The sequence below is a fragment of the Sminthopsis crassicaudata genome, chromosome 3 (genome assembly GCF_048593235.1).
Source record: "Sminthopsis crassicaudata isolate SCR6 chromosome 3, ASM4859323v1, whole genome shotgun sequence".
Taxonomy (NCBI): Eukaryota; Metazoa; Chordata; class Mammalia; order Dasyuromorphia; family Dasyuridae; genus Sminthopsis; species Sminthopsis crassicaudata.
The window spans coordinates 182,006,575-182,025,777 of record NC_133619.1 but is presented as its reverse complement, the minus strand read 5'-3'; the positions used below and the strand labels follow the sequence as shown (position 1 = coordinate 182,025,777).

Genomic DNA, 19,203 nt, shown 5'->3' with positions numbered 1-19,203 from the left:
TGTATTGACATAATCAGAAGTCAAAAAACTGAGTAGCAAGGATAAAAATTTTCTGCAGAGCGCAAGCAGAAAATAGGGGTTCTTTTTGTTGGATTACAGGCATAAACTTGATTGCAAACCACAGCTAACACATTGTGCCTGTCTCTTACCCCCTTTTCAAGTAGCAGCATGTTTCATTATTCTTATGGATGTCAACTCTTTAGCTTGAAGTTCAGATGACATTCTCTAATGCAAACATAATATCTTTAATACACATTAATACTTTATAGGCAATAGCAGATAAGTAGTTCATTAAAATAGCACATTATTGCCCACAAAGTATTAATGTAAACAGTTTATATCATGCTGAATGAAACCAGAGTTATGCAAAATCTACTAGCAAGAATGAGTGAACATACAGTAGCATGATTACAAAATAGTAGATATCCTACTGGAAAGGATCTTTTTTTTTTTTTTTTTTTTTAAGTTATAAAATAAGAAAGGACTTCAGGAAACAGAAGAAAGGGTTTACTTCCAAAGTTTAAGATAATTCTGCACAATAAAGCAGACTACTGTTTGTGCCAAACCCCCAATAGGGTAGAAATGGAGAAGTGCTCAAATCTGGTTCCTAATATATGCTTAAAATAAGTTTCACAGGACTATTGTTTGTTCAGTGAAAAGATGACATTATCATCAAGACTTATCCAAACTTCTGTGCAAACTGTGGAGGGAGTACTTTAAAAAGTGCAGTGTTCCACATACTTGTGTCCATTCTTCATGGAGCATAAATTCAAACTCACAAGTTGTAATTACAACATGTGCAATATTATAATCATTCTGTAAGCAACAGAGTCATTGGCTGTGCAAAATTCATGAGCAGGTTCTGAATTAATCACAAGTTAATTTACATCCGATATAGTCCAGCTACAGAGCATAATTTCTTAATAATTTATTCTTCAGATAACAGAGCCACAGTGAGTTTAGAGAATGATAACATTCCCCTTATCCCCAAATAATGTAGTGACACAATTTTTTACCCACTTGGAATTAGAAAAGGGGAAAGAAACAGTAGATTACATTTAGGATATTTGTAATGGAACTGGAAATGGGCTGAACAGCAAATCTTTACAAGTCTGTAGTTGATGAAGAGTAGTGGAGGGCACCATTTAGTATTATTAAATTATCACAGGTAGCAAAATAGTGCTTGTATTTAGCTGCATGGGTGGTTTTCTTGAATGTCAGTTCTATCTAGAAACTCTAACCACGAATCAGTGTCCTATAATAAATCTTAAAAAGGACAATGCAATTATGGTGGCTTTAGATGATCAGTAATGTTATTCCAAGAATACAACATGAATTCCAAATCTTTAGAGAATGAAAAGCATTTTCACGTTTTATTAACAAACGTTTAAAAAAGTATGAAGATATCGGGAGGCAAGACTGCCTTATGGTTTTTTTTTCCTTGTAGTAGTGGACAAAGCACTCATCAGGGAAAGCATTTCTCCATCATTTGTGCAAAGGCAGCTTTCTCGAACCACTTGTCCAAATACATGAGGTCAAAACAGGTATCTCATGAAGACAACATTCCATTTGTCTCCACTGAGTGATTCCCTTTTAATGATCCAAGTTCTGGATAAGAGGTAAATTGTTAATGAAGGAAAAAAAAAAAAAAAAAACCTTAAGTAAATCAAAAGGATTTAGGGACAAAAAAAAAAGGTCAATGTGAATATGATTTAAGTTGAAAATAAAATCTTCTAGTCCAATGTTAGTTGTAAGATTTTATATAGGCAGGTGAGGAAACACTTTTATAGGATGTAGGAATGAAAATGTGACCACTAAGTAGGCAGACTGACTTAATTACTGTCACTGTCTTTTAGGTCCTGAAGGTAAGTTGTTTTTTGTTTTTTTAAGCCATAAGAGGCTATTTCCAATAGATACGATCATATTCCATTGAGAAGAAAAACAAAAAAATAAAACTAGGGCTAGTGCTTAGTGGAAATCTGGCCAACCAAAATAACGGGTTGGGAAACAGAGGACAGTAACAACACAGAGGTGGCTCCCCAAATCCAGCAATTTCAAAGCAAAAGTATAGTTCATGATCTATTCCTAGAAAAATGGATGTAGACCCCTAAAATGGATGTGCTGTATTGACCGTGATTAATGCAGGATCTTGAGAGTGAGTGGCACAATGTGAGCCCTTCTATTTAACAAGATCTCTAAACACTGACCACTTCCTTGGATTAAAAAAAAGAATCCTTACCACCATGTCACATTATAGCAAAATATTTTTCAGTGCAAATCTATGTTTCTTGAAAGAAAGAAGGGAATTTGTCAGTTCTAAATTCCCTCACGATTTGCCTTGTTGACAAAGGTTCATTTTTCTTTCAGAAGAAAGTAGACATTTGTTTTTGATTACTATGTACAAAGAGAAGTTCACTCTTGAATGTCTCTACTTATAAGGTATTTTCATTTACATTCATAAAAAAGATCAGCAATTAAATGTTCATATTTCACATCGACTGAAATCTTCCCAGCACCCAGGGTATAATCCCTTCATCTTGATGTTAAGAGCAGCTGTCCTCTAGTCTTTTTATCCAGCACATTTTGTAAAGGAATAAATGTTTTCAAATGTACATGTGCCTTTTTCAAGTCCGACTGCCAGGGCTAGATGAGTTAGGGTTCGTGTGTTTCTTTGCAGCACAATGAGTGTGGACAACACCACCATTTGGATACCTAACAAACACAGGCTCACAAAAGGGACTTTCACATATCTGGCAAAGGTTTCTGTCTGACAGCCGAACTGGGATTCCTTTTAATTTTATCTGTAAAAAGGAAATAAAAATCATGAATCTTAAGTATCTTCTAGTAATATTTAAAAATACTGTCTTTAATATTTTAATACTTTATATTTATTAAAAATACTTAATAGTTTAATATTTAAAAATTGAAAATTTTTCTGGAGAGATATATCAAATCATTGGTTCTATAAGTCATTTACCATTAGTTTCTTGAAAAGGTTAAGACAAAATGGGACCTTGTACAAAATACAAACTAAATAAGATCACTCACTGCAACTACAAGTTGCAGACAATAGCTATAAAGTACTTAGCACCATGCCTGGCACATAGTAGATGCTGAATAAATGCTGGGTATAAGTTAATGAAACAACTTCTAATTTTGCAAAACCAAACCAAATCCCAGCCAAAGCAGTGGCTGGTCTGGTTGACTAAAGAATCTCAATTCTACTTTGAAGCTTCTGTTATTTTAACCAAAGTTAGATCTGCAAAGGGCCATAAAGGTCATCTTTATTGGACTCTTTCATTTTCAAGGGAAGGAAAGTAAGACCCCAAAAAGTGAAATAATTCCCCCAAGATTACACAACTAATTAATGGCACAAGTTTGGAAAATATTCTGAGACATATCTGTTGTTGACAGTCTGATTCATTCCCGATTTGAGCCTTGTGTTTCCTAAAATGCAAAATTACTGTACTATATAAGCACGATCTAGTAGGCTAACAATGCATATCTAATGATGACTGTTAGCTAGCAGTCATTAAACGTTTATGAAGTGCATCTATGTGCCAGAGACCATGCTAAGCACTGGGGATACAAAGAAAAGCAAAAGATAGCTTCTGCTTTCAGATGTTCACCATCTAACGGGAAAGACAACATGCAAAGAACGGCGTACCAAATGTACATATAGGGCAAATTAGAGATAACTTCAGTGGGAAGGAACCAGAGCTAAAGAGGATTGGGAATCTTGCTGTAGAAGACAGGATTAGCTGGGTCTTAAAGAAGACTGGGGAAGTCAGGAGATGAGGTAAAGCATTGTAGTCATGGGAGACAGCTTGGGAAAAGGCTGGAGTTGGGAGATGGAAAGAGGAAAAGGAAGGAAGCCGATATAACTCTCTAGGGAAAACAAGGAATTCTCCAGGGATTAAACATCCTTTCCTAACGCTTTTCTTTCTGATATTCCCAGGAGGGAAGAAGTGGAGCCAGATACATCATGCTGCTGCTTCCCTCCCCAGTTTCTACTTGCTGCACCACTGATACCACATTTAAATGGGGACTTATTTTTGAATTATCATGATTACAGAAAGGAACAAATCATAAACAACAACAAGCTATGTGGTATATGGAAATGTTATGTTGAATCTGAAATCAGCAAGACCTCAGTGTATGAGGCAGAAGTCAAACCCAGGTCTTGCCTGAAGGCAATTGTATCAAACTCTTTGTGACTCCAACTGGGGCTTTCTTAGCAGAGATACTGTCTTGGTTTGCCAATTCCTTCTCCAACTCATTTTACAGATGAGAAACTGAGGCAAACAGCACTGACCTGCAAACAGGGTCACACAGCTAATAAGTGTCTGAAGCCAGATTTGAACTCATGATAATGAATTTTCCTGATTCTAAGCCCAATGCACCATCCCCTCTGCCATCTAGCTGCCACTGTGTGACCCTGAGACAAGCTATTTAACTTCTCTCAGTTTCCTCAGTAAAATGAGGTTGAATTTGACTATTTCTAAGGCCCCTTCCTTAAACTTATGATTCTATGAATGAAAAGCAATACAACCACCCCCTCCACTCTACCTCAATTTTCTTTTACAAACAGGTCAAACTTGACCAGGCAAAAATAACCTCCTCACCTTATCATGTTGGTAGAGTAAGTTTTCTGATTTGGCCAGGCCCAATGCAGCTTGCGTCATCCTCTTGGTGTGAAGGCTTTCCCTCATGGCCCTGGTAAGGAAAGGGGCCAGAAGCTGAACTGACCAGGTGTCAGGCACCAGCTGTAAAACCTGAGCTGCATCGAACTCGGTGGCGTGGTGGTTCAAGAGGTCCACAGCAGCCAAGACCAGATCACAGTCAGAGGGTCCCGGCTTTAGGTAAACAGAGAGCAGCATGTGGAAAAGCCGCTGCCGGTACAAAGGGTCTTTACCCTGAGAAATCCACAGGCAGTAATCCTTAGCCGCAGAGAAGTCTTTTAGCTCATGTACCAGAATGTGCAGGGCTCTGTCATGCTCCTCTAGCTTTCCATGTAATATTGCACTTTCCATATAAAGACTGGTCCCCTGGATTTTATCTGTCAAAGGGAACAAGCTGCTTAAAAATCAGAGGGAAATATAACCCAAAGGAGCATCTGAGCTTTTCCCTAAGTTCCAGCCCCATTCAATTTTCTTTCATGTGCCTTTTACTTTAAGAACACATAAAAGTAAAATTCATTATAGAAAATATAACCTAGCTGGGGAGATTACAGATGTTGCTAAATACTGCCATCTAGATGACAAAGTTAATGTTTTCATGCACCTTCTTGCTTGGTATTCAGGCCCTGGAAAATCATGCATAATACAAACTCTCTTTATATAACCATTACACATGTCTTTGGAATGGATATTTTTCAAAATTTCAGAAGTAAGGATATCAAATGTTTCAGCAGAGAAAAGGCCTTGGTTACAGTTTCATCAATTACCTCCAGTTCTAATAGAAAGTCTCTCATTGACTTCAGGTTGACACCACCACATACAAAAGCCACCTAACAGTCCCTGGAATATAGGAACTCTTATAAAGTTTTATAGAACTGCTTATTCCCTATCCCATTCCCCATTGTTAGCCTATACTGGAGGAATAACAGGCCCATAGTATCCAAGCACTGACTCCTAATGCTATGTCAATTTATGTTTGCGCCTTGAGAGAAATTTACATATTGAGTGAATATAGATTATAGTGAATATAGATATATATAAATTATTCTAAGGATGTTTTAATATTTCTAATCTTTCAAATTAGAAACATAATCAGATAGAAAAAGGAAAACCTGAGTTCTAATCTCATTTTTACCCTAGGTAAGCTGTGTAAGTTACTTCATTTCTGTGCCTCCAAAAAAAAAAAGTGTAAAAATTGAAGTAATAATTAAGGGATCCTTCCTATCACAAAGAAGACAGATGATGAAATAAAGCAGAACTGTAGTATGTATAGTTACATGTAATTCTGGTTTGAGTTGGACAAGTTGAAGGCTTTTCTAATGTATTCCTTGTTTTCGTTATATCCCTCTAGTCTTCCCTGTTTTTTCAGTAGAGACTTTACTAGTTCAAAATTATGCTGTCCTCTGACCGTGAATTCCTTTATTCCTCTTCCTCTCATTGCATGTACTTTGCTAAATTCCAACTCTGTTATTCTCTTCCAACTCTTATTCTCTCTCTCTCTATATATATATACACACACACTATGTGTCACATCTATCTTGCTTATATAGTTGCTGTGTGTGTGTTTTCTCCCGTTAGACAGAGCTGTTTACATATATATATATATATATTTCACATACATATGTATATAGATATGTATATCACAAACATATGCACACGCAGGATAAACTGGAGAAAATCTTAAAGGAAAGCCACTAGCATTAACAGAGATTGAGAAAGGTGGGATTAAATAAAAGAGGGTAAGAGAGGGTAACAGTCCTATGTTACTGGGTAACTGGAAAGTAGTGGTAATGGAAAAGCTAGGAAGAAGGAAGAGTTTGGGGGAGAAGATAATTAGTTCTTTTTGCACCTATTTAATTTGAGGCATCTAAAGGATATCCAGTTTGAAATATTTCACAGGAAATTAGAGATGTGTGACTAGAGTCAGGAGAATATTTAGAGCTGGATAAATAGATCTAAGAATCATCTGTATAGAGACAATGATTGAATCTATTTGAACTGAGATCACCAAGTGAAATAGCATAGAAGAGGAAGAACCAGGGTTAGTAGTGTGACCTGGATAAAGATCCAAAAAAGTGAATACTTAAAGACTGAGTATTCAGGTAGGAGAACCATGAGAGAGAATCAGGAAAATTCAGAGAAAAGAGAGTATTAAGGAGGAGGAGGAGGGGATCAACAACAGCAAAAGCTAGAAGGATAAGCATTAAGACCATTAGATTTGGTGATTAAGAGATCATTGGTAATTTTAGAGAAAGCAGTTTCAATTAAACAATGTCAAAAGCCAGACTGCAATTGAGTTAAAAAAAAAAAAAATTAAAAAGTGAGAAGGAGAAGAAAGTGGAAGCATGGATGAACTTCTTAATAAGTTTAGCCAAGAAAGGAAGGAGAGATATAGGACAATAGCTAGTGGGGTTGGATCAAATTAGGATTTTTTTTAAGGACAATAGCAACATGTGCATTTTCATAGGTGGCAGAGAAACATAGAGCATATAGAAAGAGAATAAATAGCGCATAGAGAAGAAGATTAATGAGAGAGAGGGGTTAATCTTTTGTAAAAGTGAAGAAAGGGGAATTACTTATGCATATTTCTTGTCTTAGCAAGGAGAAGAGTCTAGTTAATGTGAAACAAGGATTAAGAAGGAAATAGTGACAGAGACAACTTAATGTGTAAGAAGAGTGGGCAGTGGTTGGAGAATGGTCTCAAATTTTTCAGTGAAATAGGAGGCAAAAGTTCTCAGCTGAGAGAGTAGAGGGAGGGGGTGCCCTTGGATGTCAGGGGAAAAAATTTGTCACGAGCCAGACAGTAAATCTGAGGAAGCTACAGAATTTGTTAAATCCACAACAAATTTATGTGATATAATCTCAAAAGAACCCTAATAGCTGTACAGTAATACTTTTATTTTCCCCTGACACTCCATTATACCTCCCTCAGATACTGTCCCCTCTACTGGTCTCAAATCTCCTAAAACCTCTTCACCATTCCTTATCGATAGAGGATTTTACCTCTTAATTTACTGAGGAAATCAAGGCTATCGGCCATGATCTTTTTCCTATTTCACAATTCAAAACTTCAGTTTATTTTCCTTTGTTGTGTCATTTGCTTCTGGAGTATCTTGACTAGAGGTGGCTCTTTTCCTTGATAAATCCAGTGTCTATTTAATCCCTCCTTTCCATAAACTTTCCCCTTCAATCATTTCTTTTGGCTCTTCTTCAATAACTATATACTGGCTCCTTAGCTGTCATCTACAAACAGGCTCAGGTCTCCCTATCATCAAAAACAAAACAAACAAAAATCTATCAGGATTAAATTCTATATTTCTGTATTTCTTCTCCCTCTTATAGTCACTCTCATTCTGTATTTCTTTTCCCTCATAGCCAAACTCTTATGGAAGAAAAAAAAAAAAAAAAACCTATACTATTGTTTCCACTTCTCAAACTCAAAAAAAGTTTTAATTTTGAACTTAAATACCAAATAAGAGCATTTACATAAACAAAATATAAACAGAACACAGAAAGTTAACTCCAAATGAAACCATAACTCTCATTTCATACCATTTACTTGATTAAAAAGGATATAATGAATTCCACAAGCCTCCACCACAAATTATTCTGCTTGCTGTACCTCCCTCCAAACCTTTTCCAACAATGTCTGTCTCAATAGCGGTCTTCTTTTTTTGGTGGGGGAAGGAAGAAGACAATCCCCCAACTCAAAATAAAGATAAAGGATTCCTACATATTTCTAAACCTTTTGTAATATGGTTTCTAATTCTACTATGGGCTAAAACTGTCTTCCCAACAATCAGTGCATGGTATTTTCTCAGCACTCAATCTAATTGTTTTCCTGGTTACTTCCACACATCTGTTTCTCCTCAGTCTCTCTTGCGTCTCTCTATCTCTCATAAAATGCTAGATTTGATGTCAAGAAGACCCAAGCTTGAATCCACCTCAGCCACTATGTGATCATTGTATGATCAATTCACTTACCGAGCCTGGGGGCGAATTTGGAGAGAACAATATTTGCAATATTTACCTCACAGGGTCATTGTGAAGACCTATGCAAACTTTAGCTTTTATTTGTGATCTTCATACCAATTATGATATGCATAAATTCTTATATTTAACCCTAACCTCTTTTCTGAACTCTAGTCAATTATCTGCTAGACATGTCCACTTAGTTTGCCCCACTGGCTTCTCAAATTCAACATATCCAAAATAGAACTAGTTCTGATCCCACTAAACACATTCAAATTCTAATTTCTCTTATTTCTGCTGAAAGCATTCTCATATTTTTAGTTACCAAGGTTCTCTACCTCAAGAATTAACTCCTCCCTTGCCCTCACCTTCCAAATTCAATTAGTTGCCAAGTCTCGTCAACTGAATCTTGGCATCTTATTTTCATCCTCTTCTACACACATGGCCACCACCTTATTTCTTGACTGGATTTTCATTGGCATCCTCGTGATTCCTAGGCTCAGTTCTTTGATGTTTTTCCTCCCCAGTTCATCTTTTTTACAGATGCCAAAATCATCTTCTTAAGGTATCTGACCATATTATTAAACTGCCGAAAAATCTTTGGTGGCCCTATTAATGCTGGGATAAAATGTACATTTCTCAGGTTGGCATTTAAAAGCCTCCACAATCCACTCCTCCAAATTTGTTTTGTATTACTCTTCTTGATACAACTTACTTTCTGGCCAAACTGGCTTACTAATTGTTTCCAAACTTGATACTCCCTCCGCTTTCTCCATGCTTTTACACAGACTTTCCAAAGCGTGTAGCTGAAAGGTACTTCCTCCTCTCTTTTTCCTCTTAGAACTGTATGCTTCCTTCAAAGTTCAGCCAATGTATCACCACTTTAGTTAAACTCTTCTTAATTTTTCTATTTGTTAGTACTCTCTCTCATTGCAAATTATTCTCTTATTATAACTCTCTGACAGAAGGGAAAATACTTAAGACAAGCACTGATTCATTTTTGTATCTTTAGCACCTAGTATTATGCCTTGCATATCGTGGATGTTTGATGATTAAATTCAATTTAAGAATTGACTAAATGTCTACTCTATGTAATACAAGATGAGCTGAAAGGGACCTAAGAGGACACAGACCAAGCCCCTCATTTTACAGATGAGGAAACTGAGGCAGAGAGATATTCTTGTCTTATCCAAGTAAGTGGAAGAGACAAGACTTGAATCTCAATTTCTTGGCACTCTTTCCGCTATACTATACTGGCTCTAGGAACATAAAGATTAAAAAAGGGGCACTATTCTCAAAAAATTTACAATATCTTAGAGGAATATGGCATCTACAATTACAATTACATGGTAAATGTGCATACATTTAGCTAAGAGCATATAAAAGAAAGATTCAAACAAAGTGGGAAGAGAATGCTACCATAGCTGGTGGGAAGAAGGAAAGGCTTCACAGAAGCTGTATTGTGGTATTTCTGTATTTCTTCTCCTGGAGTTGGAAGAAGGGGAGGCATTTAAATAGGAGAAGGGAGTAAGTGGGCCCATTACAGGCAAGGAAAACAGGGTTTGAAAAGGCATAGAAATGGGAGAGGGAACCACATAGAATAAGGGCAGGTGTCCATCAGTCTAGTTTGATGCTGTTGCCAATCATCAAGTGGAACAAGCAATGTAAGTTCAAACTATAAAGCTATCTTGAAGCCAACAGTACTGGTGATCATGTCATGTGAATAGTTTGGAAGGTCTTGAATACCAAGAGAGAGTTTGAAGCTTTTCTGCATATTTTAGAAACAAATGTTTTTAATAATCAGTCTTCTCCAAAATACTCTTTGAGTATTTAACCTATGGCTACTCTTTTTTTTTAGTTCTGTTCAATTTTCTTCTGGACTAGACCTGTGATTTTAAAAGTATAGGGGACTCTGAAATGAGGAAACTCCTTCCATCAATGCAAACTGGCTTCTTTGCTGCAACTTGTATTCTTGGAAAAACTTCTGAGGCCATGAAGGTAAGTGACTTGCCCAAGGTCAGAGGCACTGTTGAACCCATGACTTCCTGAACCGAAAACCAATCCTTTATCCATTAGAATATGCTGCCTCTTCATGAATATTAATAATACTGACCAACAACATTACAATTTACATTACACTTTACAAAGGACTTTCAAGCATATCTCACTTTATCCTCACAATATGTCTGTGAAAGACAAACAATTACTATTATTCTCCTTTTACAGATGAGTATTGTAGAACTCAGAGAAGTTGAGGGAGTGAGGAAGCAGAGGTTTTCTAAATTGAAGTCCAGTCAGTTTCTACTATAATATGGCCATCTTCCATATAAACACATCTATCTATAACAAGGAGTTTTAGGATAAATTTTATCTTGCTTAAGGAATGTTTGGAAGGCTTAAAAAAAATCACTATATTTAATATATATATATCATATATATATATATATATATATATATAAAATATATTAATATATATTATATAAATATAATATATATTTATTTAATTTACTTATTAACAAATACATTATAATAAATGAAGCAAGAAAACACAAAATTCAATATGAAGTGTTCATCAAATGAAGTTGTTACCATTAAACAACACCTTCATACTTCCCTACTGGTCTGCAGCCTTAGAATAATGTCATTTAGTATCTCGTGGGAGCATGCTACTACTGTAACTGAAGTAACTAAAGTTACTAGTTTAAAAAATTAATTAGAAAAATTTATTTAATTGTACTTCCAAAAAAACAAGACAAATCACTAACTCAAGGAAAAAGAAATGGGATGGAGGTGATGGCTTGAGAAGGCTTGGAATAGCAGCCATGAAAAATACAATTAAGTTAATCCAAGATTAAAGGATTTATGAAACGTCAAAGCTGAGGTTGGCATAAATTTGCAGCATGCAAGCCTAATCAATGGTTCCATAACGTCTCCAAAAGCACTCAGCAGTTTGGAAAATGGCTGCTCTCAATAAGTGTCGGTGTGACTTACTGGTACCTTTAAATGTAAAATTAGAACTTTTATTGCCAGTTGAAGAGCTGTGCTTCCATGGTGAATGAATTTTCTTTTTCTGAGTGAGGGAGAGAGTATTATAATGTACTTTTCCAGGTCAAATTCAGAAGGAAAAAGCATGGCAAGCATCAAAAAAGATTCCAAACAATTCAATGTGCAATCTTATGCTAAATTCATGGAAGTACCAGTGATCTATAATGTCTGGATCAGCTCTCTAGAGGATCTCGATACCAGCCTGAGTCCTTGATCTTAGGTGGGACTCACGTGGATGGTCAGATATGGAATACATAGGTTATTCCAAATTCTCTCAGCCTTATATACCCGAATACCCTTACATATCTATAGCACACTGTGCATGCACTAACTATATACTGTGCATGCAGGACCACATAAACAACTTGCTACTGTACATAGTTTGCCACCAGGTATCATTCTGCTTCACAACACAGGTTGTCACCGCCCCCTGACTTCTCAGGAAGGCCCCAGAGCCCTTAGGGGTATGGGGAGCTGTACCAGACACTGTCAGTAGGGTTCCTTTTAGTAGACTAAAGAGTCTTATCTGTGGCCCTCTACAGTGACCAAGTCATGCCAACTCTTTAACTTAAAAAACAGATACTGAGGAATAAGCTATTCATATTTCTGCCTCTTGTAAATTTAAATCAATTTAACTTTCATCAAGTAAAGTGAGAAACAATTATAGTCTGAAACTTCAGAGAGGCAACTGTGTGTGGGGGTAAGGTGGGGATGCTGTGAAATGGTGGAAAGAACGCTAGACTCTGAAGATCTGTTTCAAGCCAGGCCTCAGAGACTTACACAGCTGTAGTCCTTTAACCTTTCTAAGTGCCAGTTCCATCATTTGTAAAATGGGAACAAGAGACCCTTTAGGACCTCCCTCAAATAGGGAGAGAGTAGTTTATGATTGTATATGACTCTGCAGATGTGAACTATTACTTCTAAGTCAAGAGGATGCTGAATGCTCTTGAGATGAAGTGGATCTTACCTATCAGACAGTGGACTCGGTACAGATCAGATTTTTGAAGCAGATTCCGCAGCTTTGCCTGAGTTTCAGTTAGTTCAGCACAGTTCCCATTTGCACTGGGCTTCTGTTGAAGTACTTTCTCTAGATAGAGGATGGCTAAGTGTGTGTGATATTCCTCCTTCTGCAGTAAAGGAGTAAATAATAAATAATATACTATATCACTGCACATATGAATAATTAAAAAAAAAACAAACTTTGCCACAGGAACCAAAAATAACCCTCTTTTAAATGAAATTAACAAACACTCGCACAGAATTTTACATGGCATTGAATTTTAAGGTTTATAAAGTATTTTCCCTACCCCCAACAAAAATCATGACGAATAAGACAAAAGACCAACATGTAACTTCAAAGCTTCCCTAGAAATTCAAAGCTGTTCTAGAAACCACAACTTTTTTTAAAAAATGAATTAGGGAGAAACAAGAAGAAGATAGGGAAGGGGAAAAAAAGCTGAATGTGGAAATGGGGGCAGAGGGGAGAAGGAGGAGACCATTAGAGCATACAGCTTAAGGTCTTCTTGTCCCGAGACCTCTTGAAATCATCTAGACAGTTCAAGTACTTATTGAGTACTCATATGGTACATCAGGTAGTTAATAAAATTTTATTCAATGTGCTCTGTAAAAGATTCTATCATTGAACTCAGCTTCTTCTCACAATAACTGCAAAAGCATAGCCTATACTTTTTTCATGACATCTTGGGCTTGGAAGGGATGTCTGAGGTCATCCAATCTGCTCTTACCCAGTGCATCAATAGCTTTGTAGAGAGAAGACTAAGAATTTCTGAAGCACTTACTTGTACTTTCCTGTCCACAACTAGATGTTCCAGGTACTTAATAATAGAATTAGGGTATTTTTTAAGGCAGTTGATGATGTCATCTGGGTTAAAGATATCTTTCTGCTGATCTTCTAAAGGTCTCTTGGTAAAAATCTGAACTCCAACCTGAAAAAAGATGACATTTTAGATATTAGGCTTTTCCAAGTCACCTTATTTTTTTTTCCCTGTTGTAGTTACTGTATATTTCACACTTCAAGAAATTAATTATTAATAATACTGAATAACAGCATGCAAGCACAAAGCAATGTGAGATTCATACTAGTAAAGATTTAAACAACATAAGATCATAGTAAGAACCTGAGATCAAATTAAATGTTGAAACTTCTTTATTAAAATTCAGATGAAAAGACACAGTTAGGGAAAGAAGAGGACAAGCATGTGCATGTACACACACACAAACACACATCACCAGACATGTGAAAGACATTGTGATAATCATTTTTTACAAACAGCATCCCATTTGATTTTCACAACAACCTGGGAGATAGGTGCAAACATCTCCATTTTATTGTTGAGGAAACTGAGGCAGATACTTGCCTAGGGTCACATAGCTAATTAAGTGCCTGAAGCCAAATTTGAATTTTGGACTTCTTGATTTCTGGTCCAGTGCTCTAGCCTCTGCCTCACTACACAGTAAAGGCTGTACAGAGAAAATAAAGTGTTTGCTTTTTTGGCAATATGAGGTATAACAACTTGGATCAATCTACAATTCACCTAAAAAAAAAAAAAAAAAGTCTTCTTGCTGAAGAACAACTGAAAGATCATTACTACAAAAAAAGTGACCTGGTAGAATATTATTACTGTGCTATAAGAAATGTTGAGCAAGTTGATTTTAGACAAATAAGGAAAGAACAACTTGTATGAAATAAAGAAGAGTGAAATGTTGTATACAGTAACAGAAATATTAATGTGAATGATTAATTTATTCTGAGTGTTATAAATACTCAAATCAACTACAAAGGACCTATGAAGATATATCCATCTCCAAAGAAACATTTAATAGAACTATGCATAGTATAATTTTAAATACATGCATACACACACACATATATCACATGTGAGTGTGTATATATATATATATATATATATATATATACACACACACACATCTACCTATGTCAAATGGTGTACTTCTATGATGAGGAAAGAAAGGAGACAACTTGGAACTTAAAATGTAACAAAAAATTTAAATTTAAAAAAATGACTGTAACATGCCCTCCTGGCAGTTACAATTACTAGTCTGCCCTAGGCCCAACAGAGTACCTTTGACCACTGACCTTTGCAGTGTGAGCTCTACCCAGCTCGCCTCCTCTGAGGCCTTCAAAGGTCTCTGGCCATGATCTCTTGAATCTATAGTTTAATAACCGGTAGCGTACTCAAGAACAGCCACGTGAAATCTTAAAAGCCTTTATTATACCTACTCACATAATGCCCTGACTTGATGCCCTGACTTGCTGGTTCCCTAGTGAACACCTGGTCAGAAGACCCACGTGTTCACTACCAAAATCCTTACCTCTTTCGGCTATCCATCTCGGCTTGGCCACCCAGGCTAGGGAGCCAGGGTGAAGAGAGTGACTGCTGTCTGCAGTGGGCTTATAAAGGGCCTGTGAGGTCACACACACAGCCAATCAGTGAGAGAGTCACCCATTACGGGTGACATTACGAAGCTATCTCAATGTGGCCAAGATCCCACCCACAGGGCAGTCCTAATATCCACAGAGAATACTTCCTGGGGCACTCAATCTCCCATTGCACTATGGCACCGCCCATTTAAAGGGCCTTTACAAATGACCATTAACTAGTTGATTCAATAGTTAGATGCATATAAATTGTCCAAATAAATCTGTGAACTGTTTTAAGTGACAAATACTTAAATACCATGGTTGCTGCTTGCCACCTTACAAGTTCCTATCAGCTGATGTGTACTCAAAGAACTGAAAAGTTATTTCATGGGAAATTTAATGATAAAGGAAATATATAGGAAAGGGAGAGAGGACAAAATAATAACAAAATGGAAAAAGTCATAGAAATGATTTTTGAATCATTCACTATTTTAGACATTTTTAACACTTTTTTTTAACACATTTTTAACATTTTTAACAAAATTCCTCTGCTAGATAATCTCTAAAGAGACCTAGAACTGTTATTTGTCTTCATAATATTTATAAGTGTTTTCAATATAACAGGTTTAGGAAAGATAAGAAAATAAGCTTTTATGAGAAAACAATATGGTCGAATTCAAAAAAAATATTCCAAGAAATGTGTGGATATTGTCAAAAGCAAAGTCTATTGAGTTCTTGGAGAAAGAACCTATTTATTGGACGAGTGCTCTTCAAACTTCCTCATCTACTGACTAAACCTCTTTAGTAATATAGGATCAACATTTCCCTCCCCCCCCCCCCCCCCCCCAGGGCTGGGGTTAAGTGACTTGTCCAGGATCATACAGCCAGGCAGTATTAAGTGTCTGATGCCACATTTGAACTCAAGTCCTCCTGACTTGAGGGCTATCCACTGCTCCACTTAGCTGCCCCCAAGATCAACATTTTAAAACACAAAGTATGATGTCCGTTTCCAGTGCTGTCACTGATTAACAGCAACTTCCATGTCCTCTCTGAAAACAGCCTATTGCACACTCTTCACTAAACCACCCAAGGGTACTGAAATCCAAGACAACTTGTTCAAGACAAAAAAACTAGTTTTAGCCAAAGGTGCCCCACTAGACTGCAAGCTCTATCCCCATAGTTCTAGGTGAACTCAGGCAGTTCAGTGCTTTTCATAGAGGGACAGACATTTCTTCCACTTCTTTTAATCTGCATCTCTTCCGCTTTTAGACTCTTTGCACAATTGTCTCCATAGTCCAAACTATCCTCTAGCTTTTTTTTTGGGGGGGAGGGGAGAGGCAAAGCAAAAATTCCAGTTAAACGACTTATCCAGGGTCACACGGTTAGGAAATGTTAAGTGGCTGAGGCCGAATTTGAATTCAGGTCTTCCTTACTCCACAGTCGGTGCTCTATCTACTGTAATATCTAGCTATCCCCATCATCTATGCTTTTTAACTGTAAAAATAATTTTCCTAACATATAGGGCTCACCACTCTGGCAGGTCACGCAATGTCCTTCATAAACTAGCCCTTGTTTACTTTTCCCATCTCCTTATACTTTACTCTCTGCCATAAACTCCTAGAATCCTAGACTTTTATGACTGCTCTCATCACACTTTCTGCAGAAGGCCTCTCCAATCCTCCTTGCTACGTGTATCTCCCCCTGAGACTGCCACTCTCTCTGAATGTACACTTATTTACATGTTGTCTCCTCCATTAGAACGTGAACTCCTCTTTATGAGGCAGGAGAGTATGTTAGCTTTTCTTTGTAACGCCAGAACTTCACACAATGCTTAGTACCCACAAAGGTCTTACTAAATGCTGACTAACTTGCCGACTGTTTGTGCTATGTGGATGCACCAACTCCAATCTTTCCTACTGCCATCCCTACCCCTACCTGACCAAACTTTATTTCTGCCTTCTTTTCTCTCCCATCCCAAAACACAACAGCTTCTTCCCCCCACTCTAGTCTATAGCTTCTGTCTTTCCTACCCAAGGGGAACCAAACCGTAGGCTTTAATCAGCAGGACTTAGTAATGGGAATGGCAGGCAACATGGACAATGGATTAGTTGGTATGACTGAGACAGTTCTGCATTTCCATCTTCTATTTAACTCCCTCCAACAGGGAGTCAAGCAATGGAACACTACCATTCATTCCAACTTTGCTCTAGCCCACAGAAAGGGAAGTGTTAGACTTTAACCTGTTAAAATGAAGTTTCAAAAAATAATAATAAAGAAAGCTATAAAATATGACCTGGCAAGAAATGACTTGCCTCAAGAGGCAAAAAATCTGCAGCAGTAGTTCTAAAATATGGTACTTACCTACCTAAATGTTCAAGTTAAAATGGGTGTTATGATGGAAAAGTGTTACGGGGAATAGATTTAAAAAAGTAAAATACAAGTCAACAAGTAGCTCAATATTTTTCTCCCCTCAACCAAAGAAAGAAGACATCTGTGAAGCACGAACCTCCTCACTTTTCTGTAATACCCACTCAGCATATTTCCACACTAGTTCTTGGTCTAAGCAGTAGGTTAGGAAATCAACAATATATTCATAAAGGTCTGTACGGGTAGAGTCATGGATTTCTCCATTCACAATGTTCACCCATAACTGCAAAAAGGAAAAGAAATAGGTTAATTAACTATATATCTCCTAGAATTAACTTATATAAGATAGAGGTACTTTGTCTTTTTTTCTTTTTGATTTTTATGACATTGCTGTCATTTCCTCAGCAATTCCTGCTCTCCCTAATAGAACCAAAGTGACAAAGAAGTACAATTAAATAAAACAAAGAAACTTATGTACCCCAAGTCCACCACTACTCTACAAAAAGCAGAGATTACCTGTTCTCTTTACCTTAACATCACTTTATGAAGAGTTTGTGGGGGAAAAAAACAAAGCAGAACAATGCCAAGTGGCTGATAGCGCCTCTCAAACGAGTCATTTCCCAAAAATGCACAGTTCTGACTAAAATCACTAGAAATTTATGACTTAAGAGATATTCATTACTTTCATTACTTTTTGCTGAAGCAATGCTACCACATATTGAACTAAGTAACAGTTTTATTTTATATTTCAATGTTCATTAGATAATTAATAACTAATGATGTGGGAAAATTCAGATTTCCCTTTTTTTCTATTCTCATTTCAAAACCTCAATTCTTGAAGGTTGACCTAATCTTCTCCTCTATCTGACCCTATCCAACCTTCTAGTCTAAGATGAATTCCATTCAATCAAGCCTGGGTAGATTTTGTCTAAATTGCCCAAGGCTGGAAGTGGACTGGATACAGGGATAGTCCCACTCACTCTGGAGCTGCCTTGATGTCAGTCATAGCTCCTCCTGGAAGTAAGTTCACTTCTTTTTATAAAGTCCACCCTCATTAATTGTTAACCAATAAGAGTTGGATTGCCATCCTTAGGATTATTCTTATTCCAAAAAGGCAAATAAGCCATAAGTCTGCCATAGTTGTCTTTAGTCTAAGAGAGAGAGAAGGCCAATGACTATCCTTTTATTACAATGCTGACATTATAATAATTATAATAATAATTAAGTTACCAAAAAATTATGTCTCTTGAACCTTTTAAAACATCACAAAAGCAAAAACCGTATCTTTGTTGGTTCTAGAAAAGTGTTATAAATTAAGTTAACATGACCAATCAGTCTGGTGCGATTTAAAAACTATGTATGAGAAAAGCAGTAAGTACATTGCCACTCTTAAGAGGCTAAACAAACCTGTACTGCAGCAGCATCCTGACCATTATAATGATAAAGGAGTCCAAGTGCAAAATATCTGAAAGGAAAAATAAAAGTGGTCAGCATAGTGTCTTCTCTATCTTGTTTATGGAGAACTGGAGTCTCTCTCTCTCGCTCTCTCTCTCTCACACACACACACACACACACACACACACACACACACACACACACACACACACAGAGCTTATGTAGACAGATGAGTTTTGGTTTTCTATGAAAAAAAAAAAAAAAAAAAAAAAAAATATATATATATATAGCCCAGAATAGCCAACGTGAAAGGAGAAGGAAGATTAAACATCATATGGTTCA

The 19,203-nt window shown here is 36.8% G+C and overlaps 1 protein-coding gene across 4 annotated transcripts in view; it reads right to left on the bottom strand.

Annotated features, from left to right (window-relative positions):
• Positions 1-913: 913 nt before the first annotated feature.
• TGFBRAP1 (transforming growth factor beta receptor associated protein 1) overlaps positions 914-19,203 on the bottom strand; it is a 60,435-nt gene continuing 42,145 nt past the window's right edge. For all 4 annotated transcript variants that reach the window (XM_074299706.1, XM_074299705.1, XM_074299703.1 and 1 more), the window contains exons 8-13: positions 18,874-18,931; positions 17,606-17,749; positions 13,496-13,642; positions 12,664-12,823; positions 4,626-5,059; positions 914-2,801 (exon numbers count right to left, since the gene is read on the bottom strand). In XM_074299706.1, the coding sequence (XP_074155807.1) occupies positions 2,625-2,801; positions 4,626-5,059; positions 12,664-12,823; positions 13,496-13,642; positions 17,606-17,749; positions 18,874-18,931 (1,120 nt within the window). In that variant the 3' untranslated portion in view covers positions 914-2,624. The remainder of the gene's footprint in view (positions 2,802-4,625; positions 5,060-12,663; positions 12,824-13,495; positions 13,643-17,605; positions 17,750-18,873; positions 18,932-19,203) is intronic.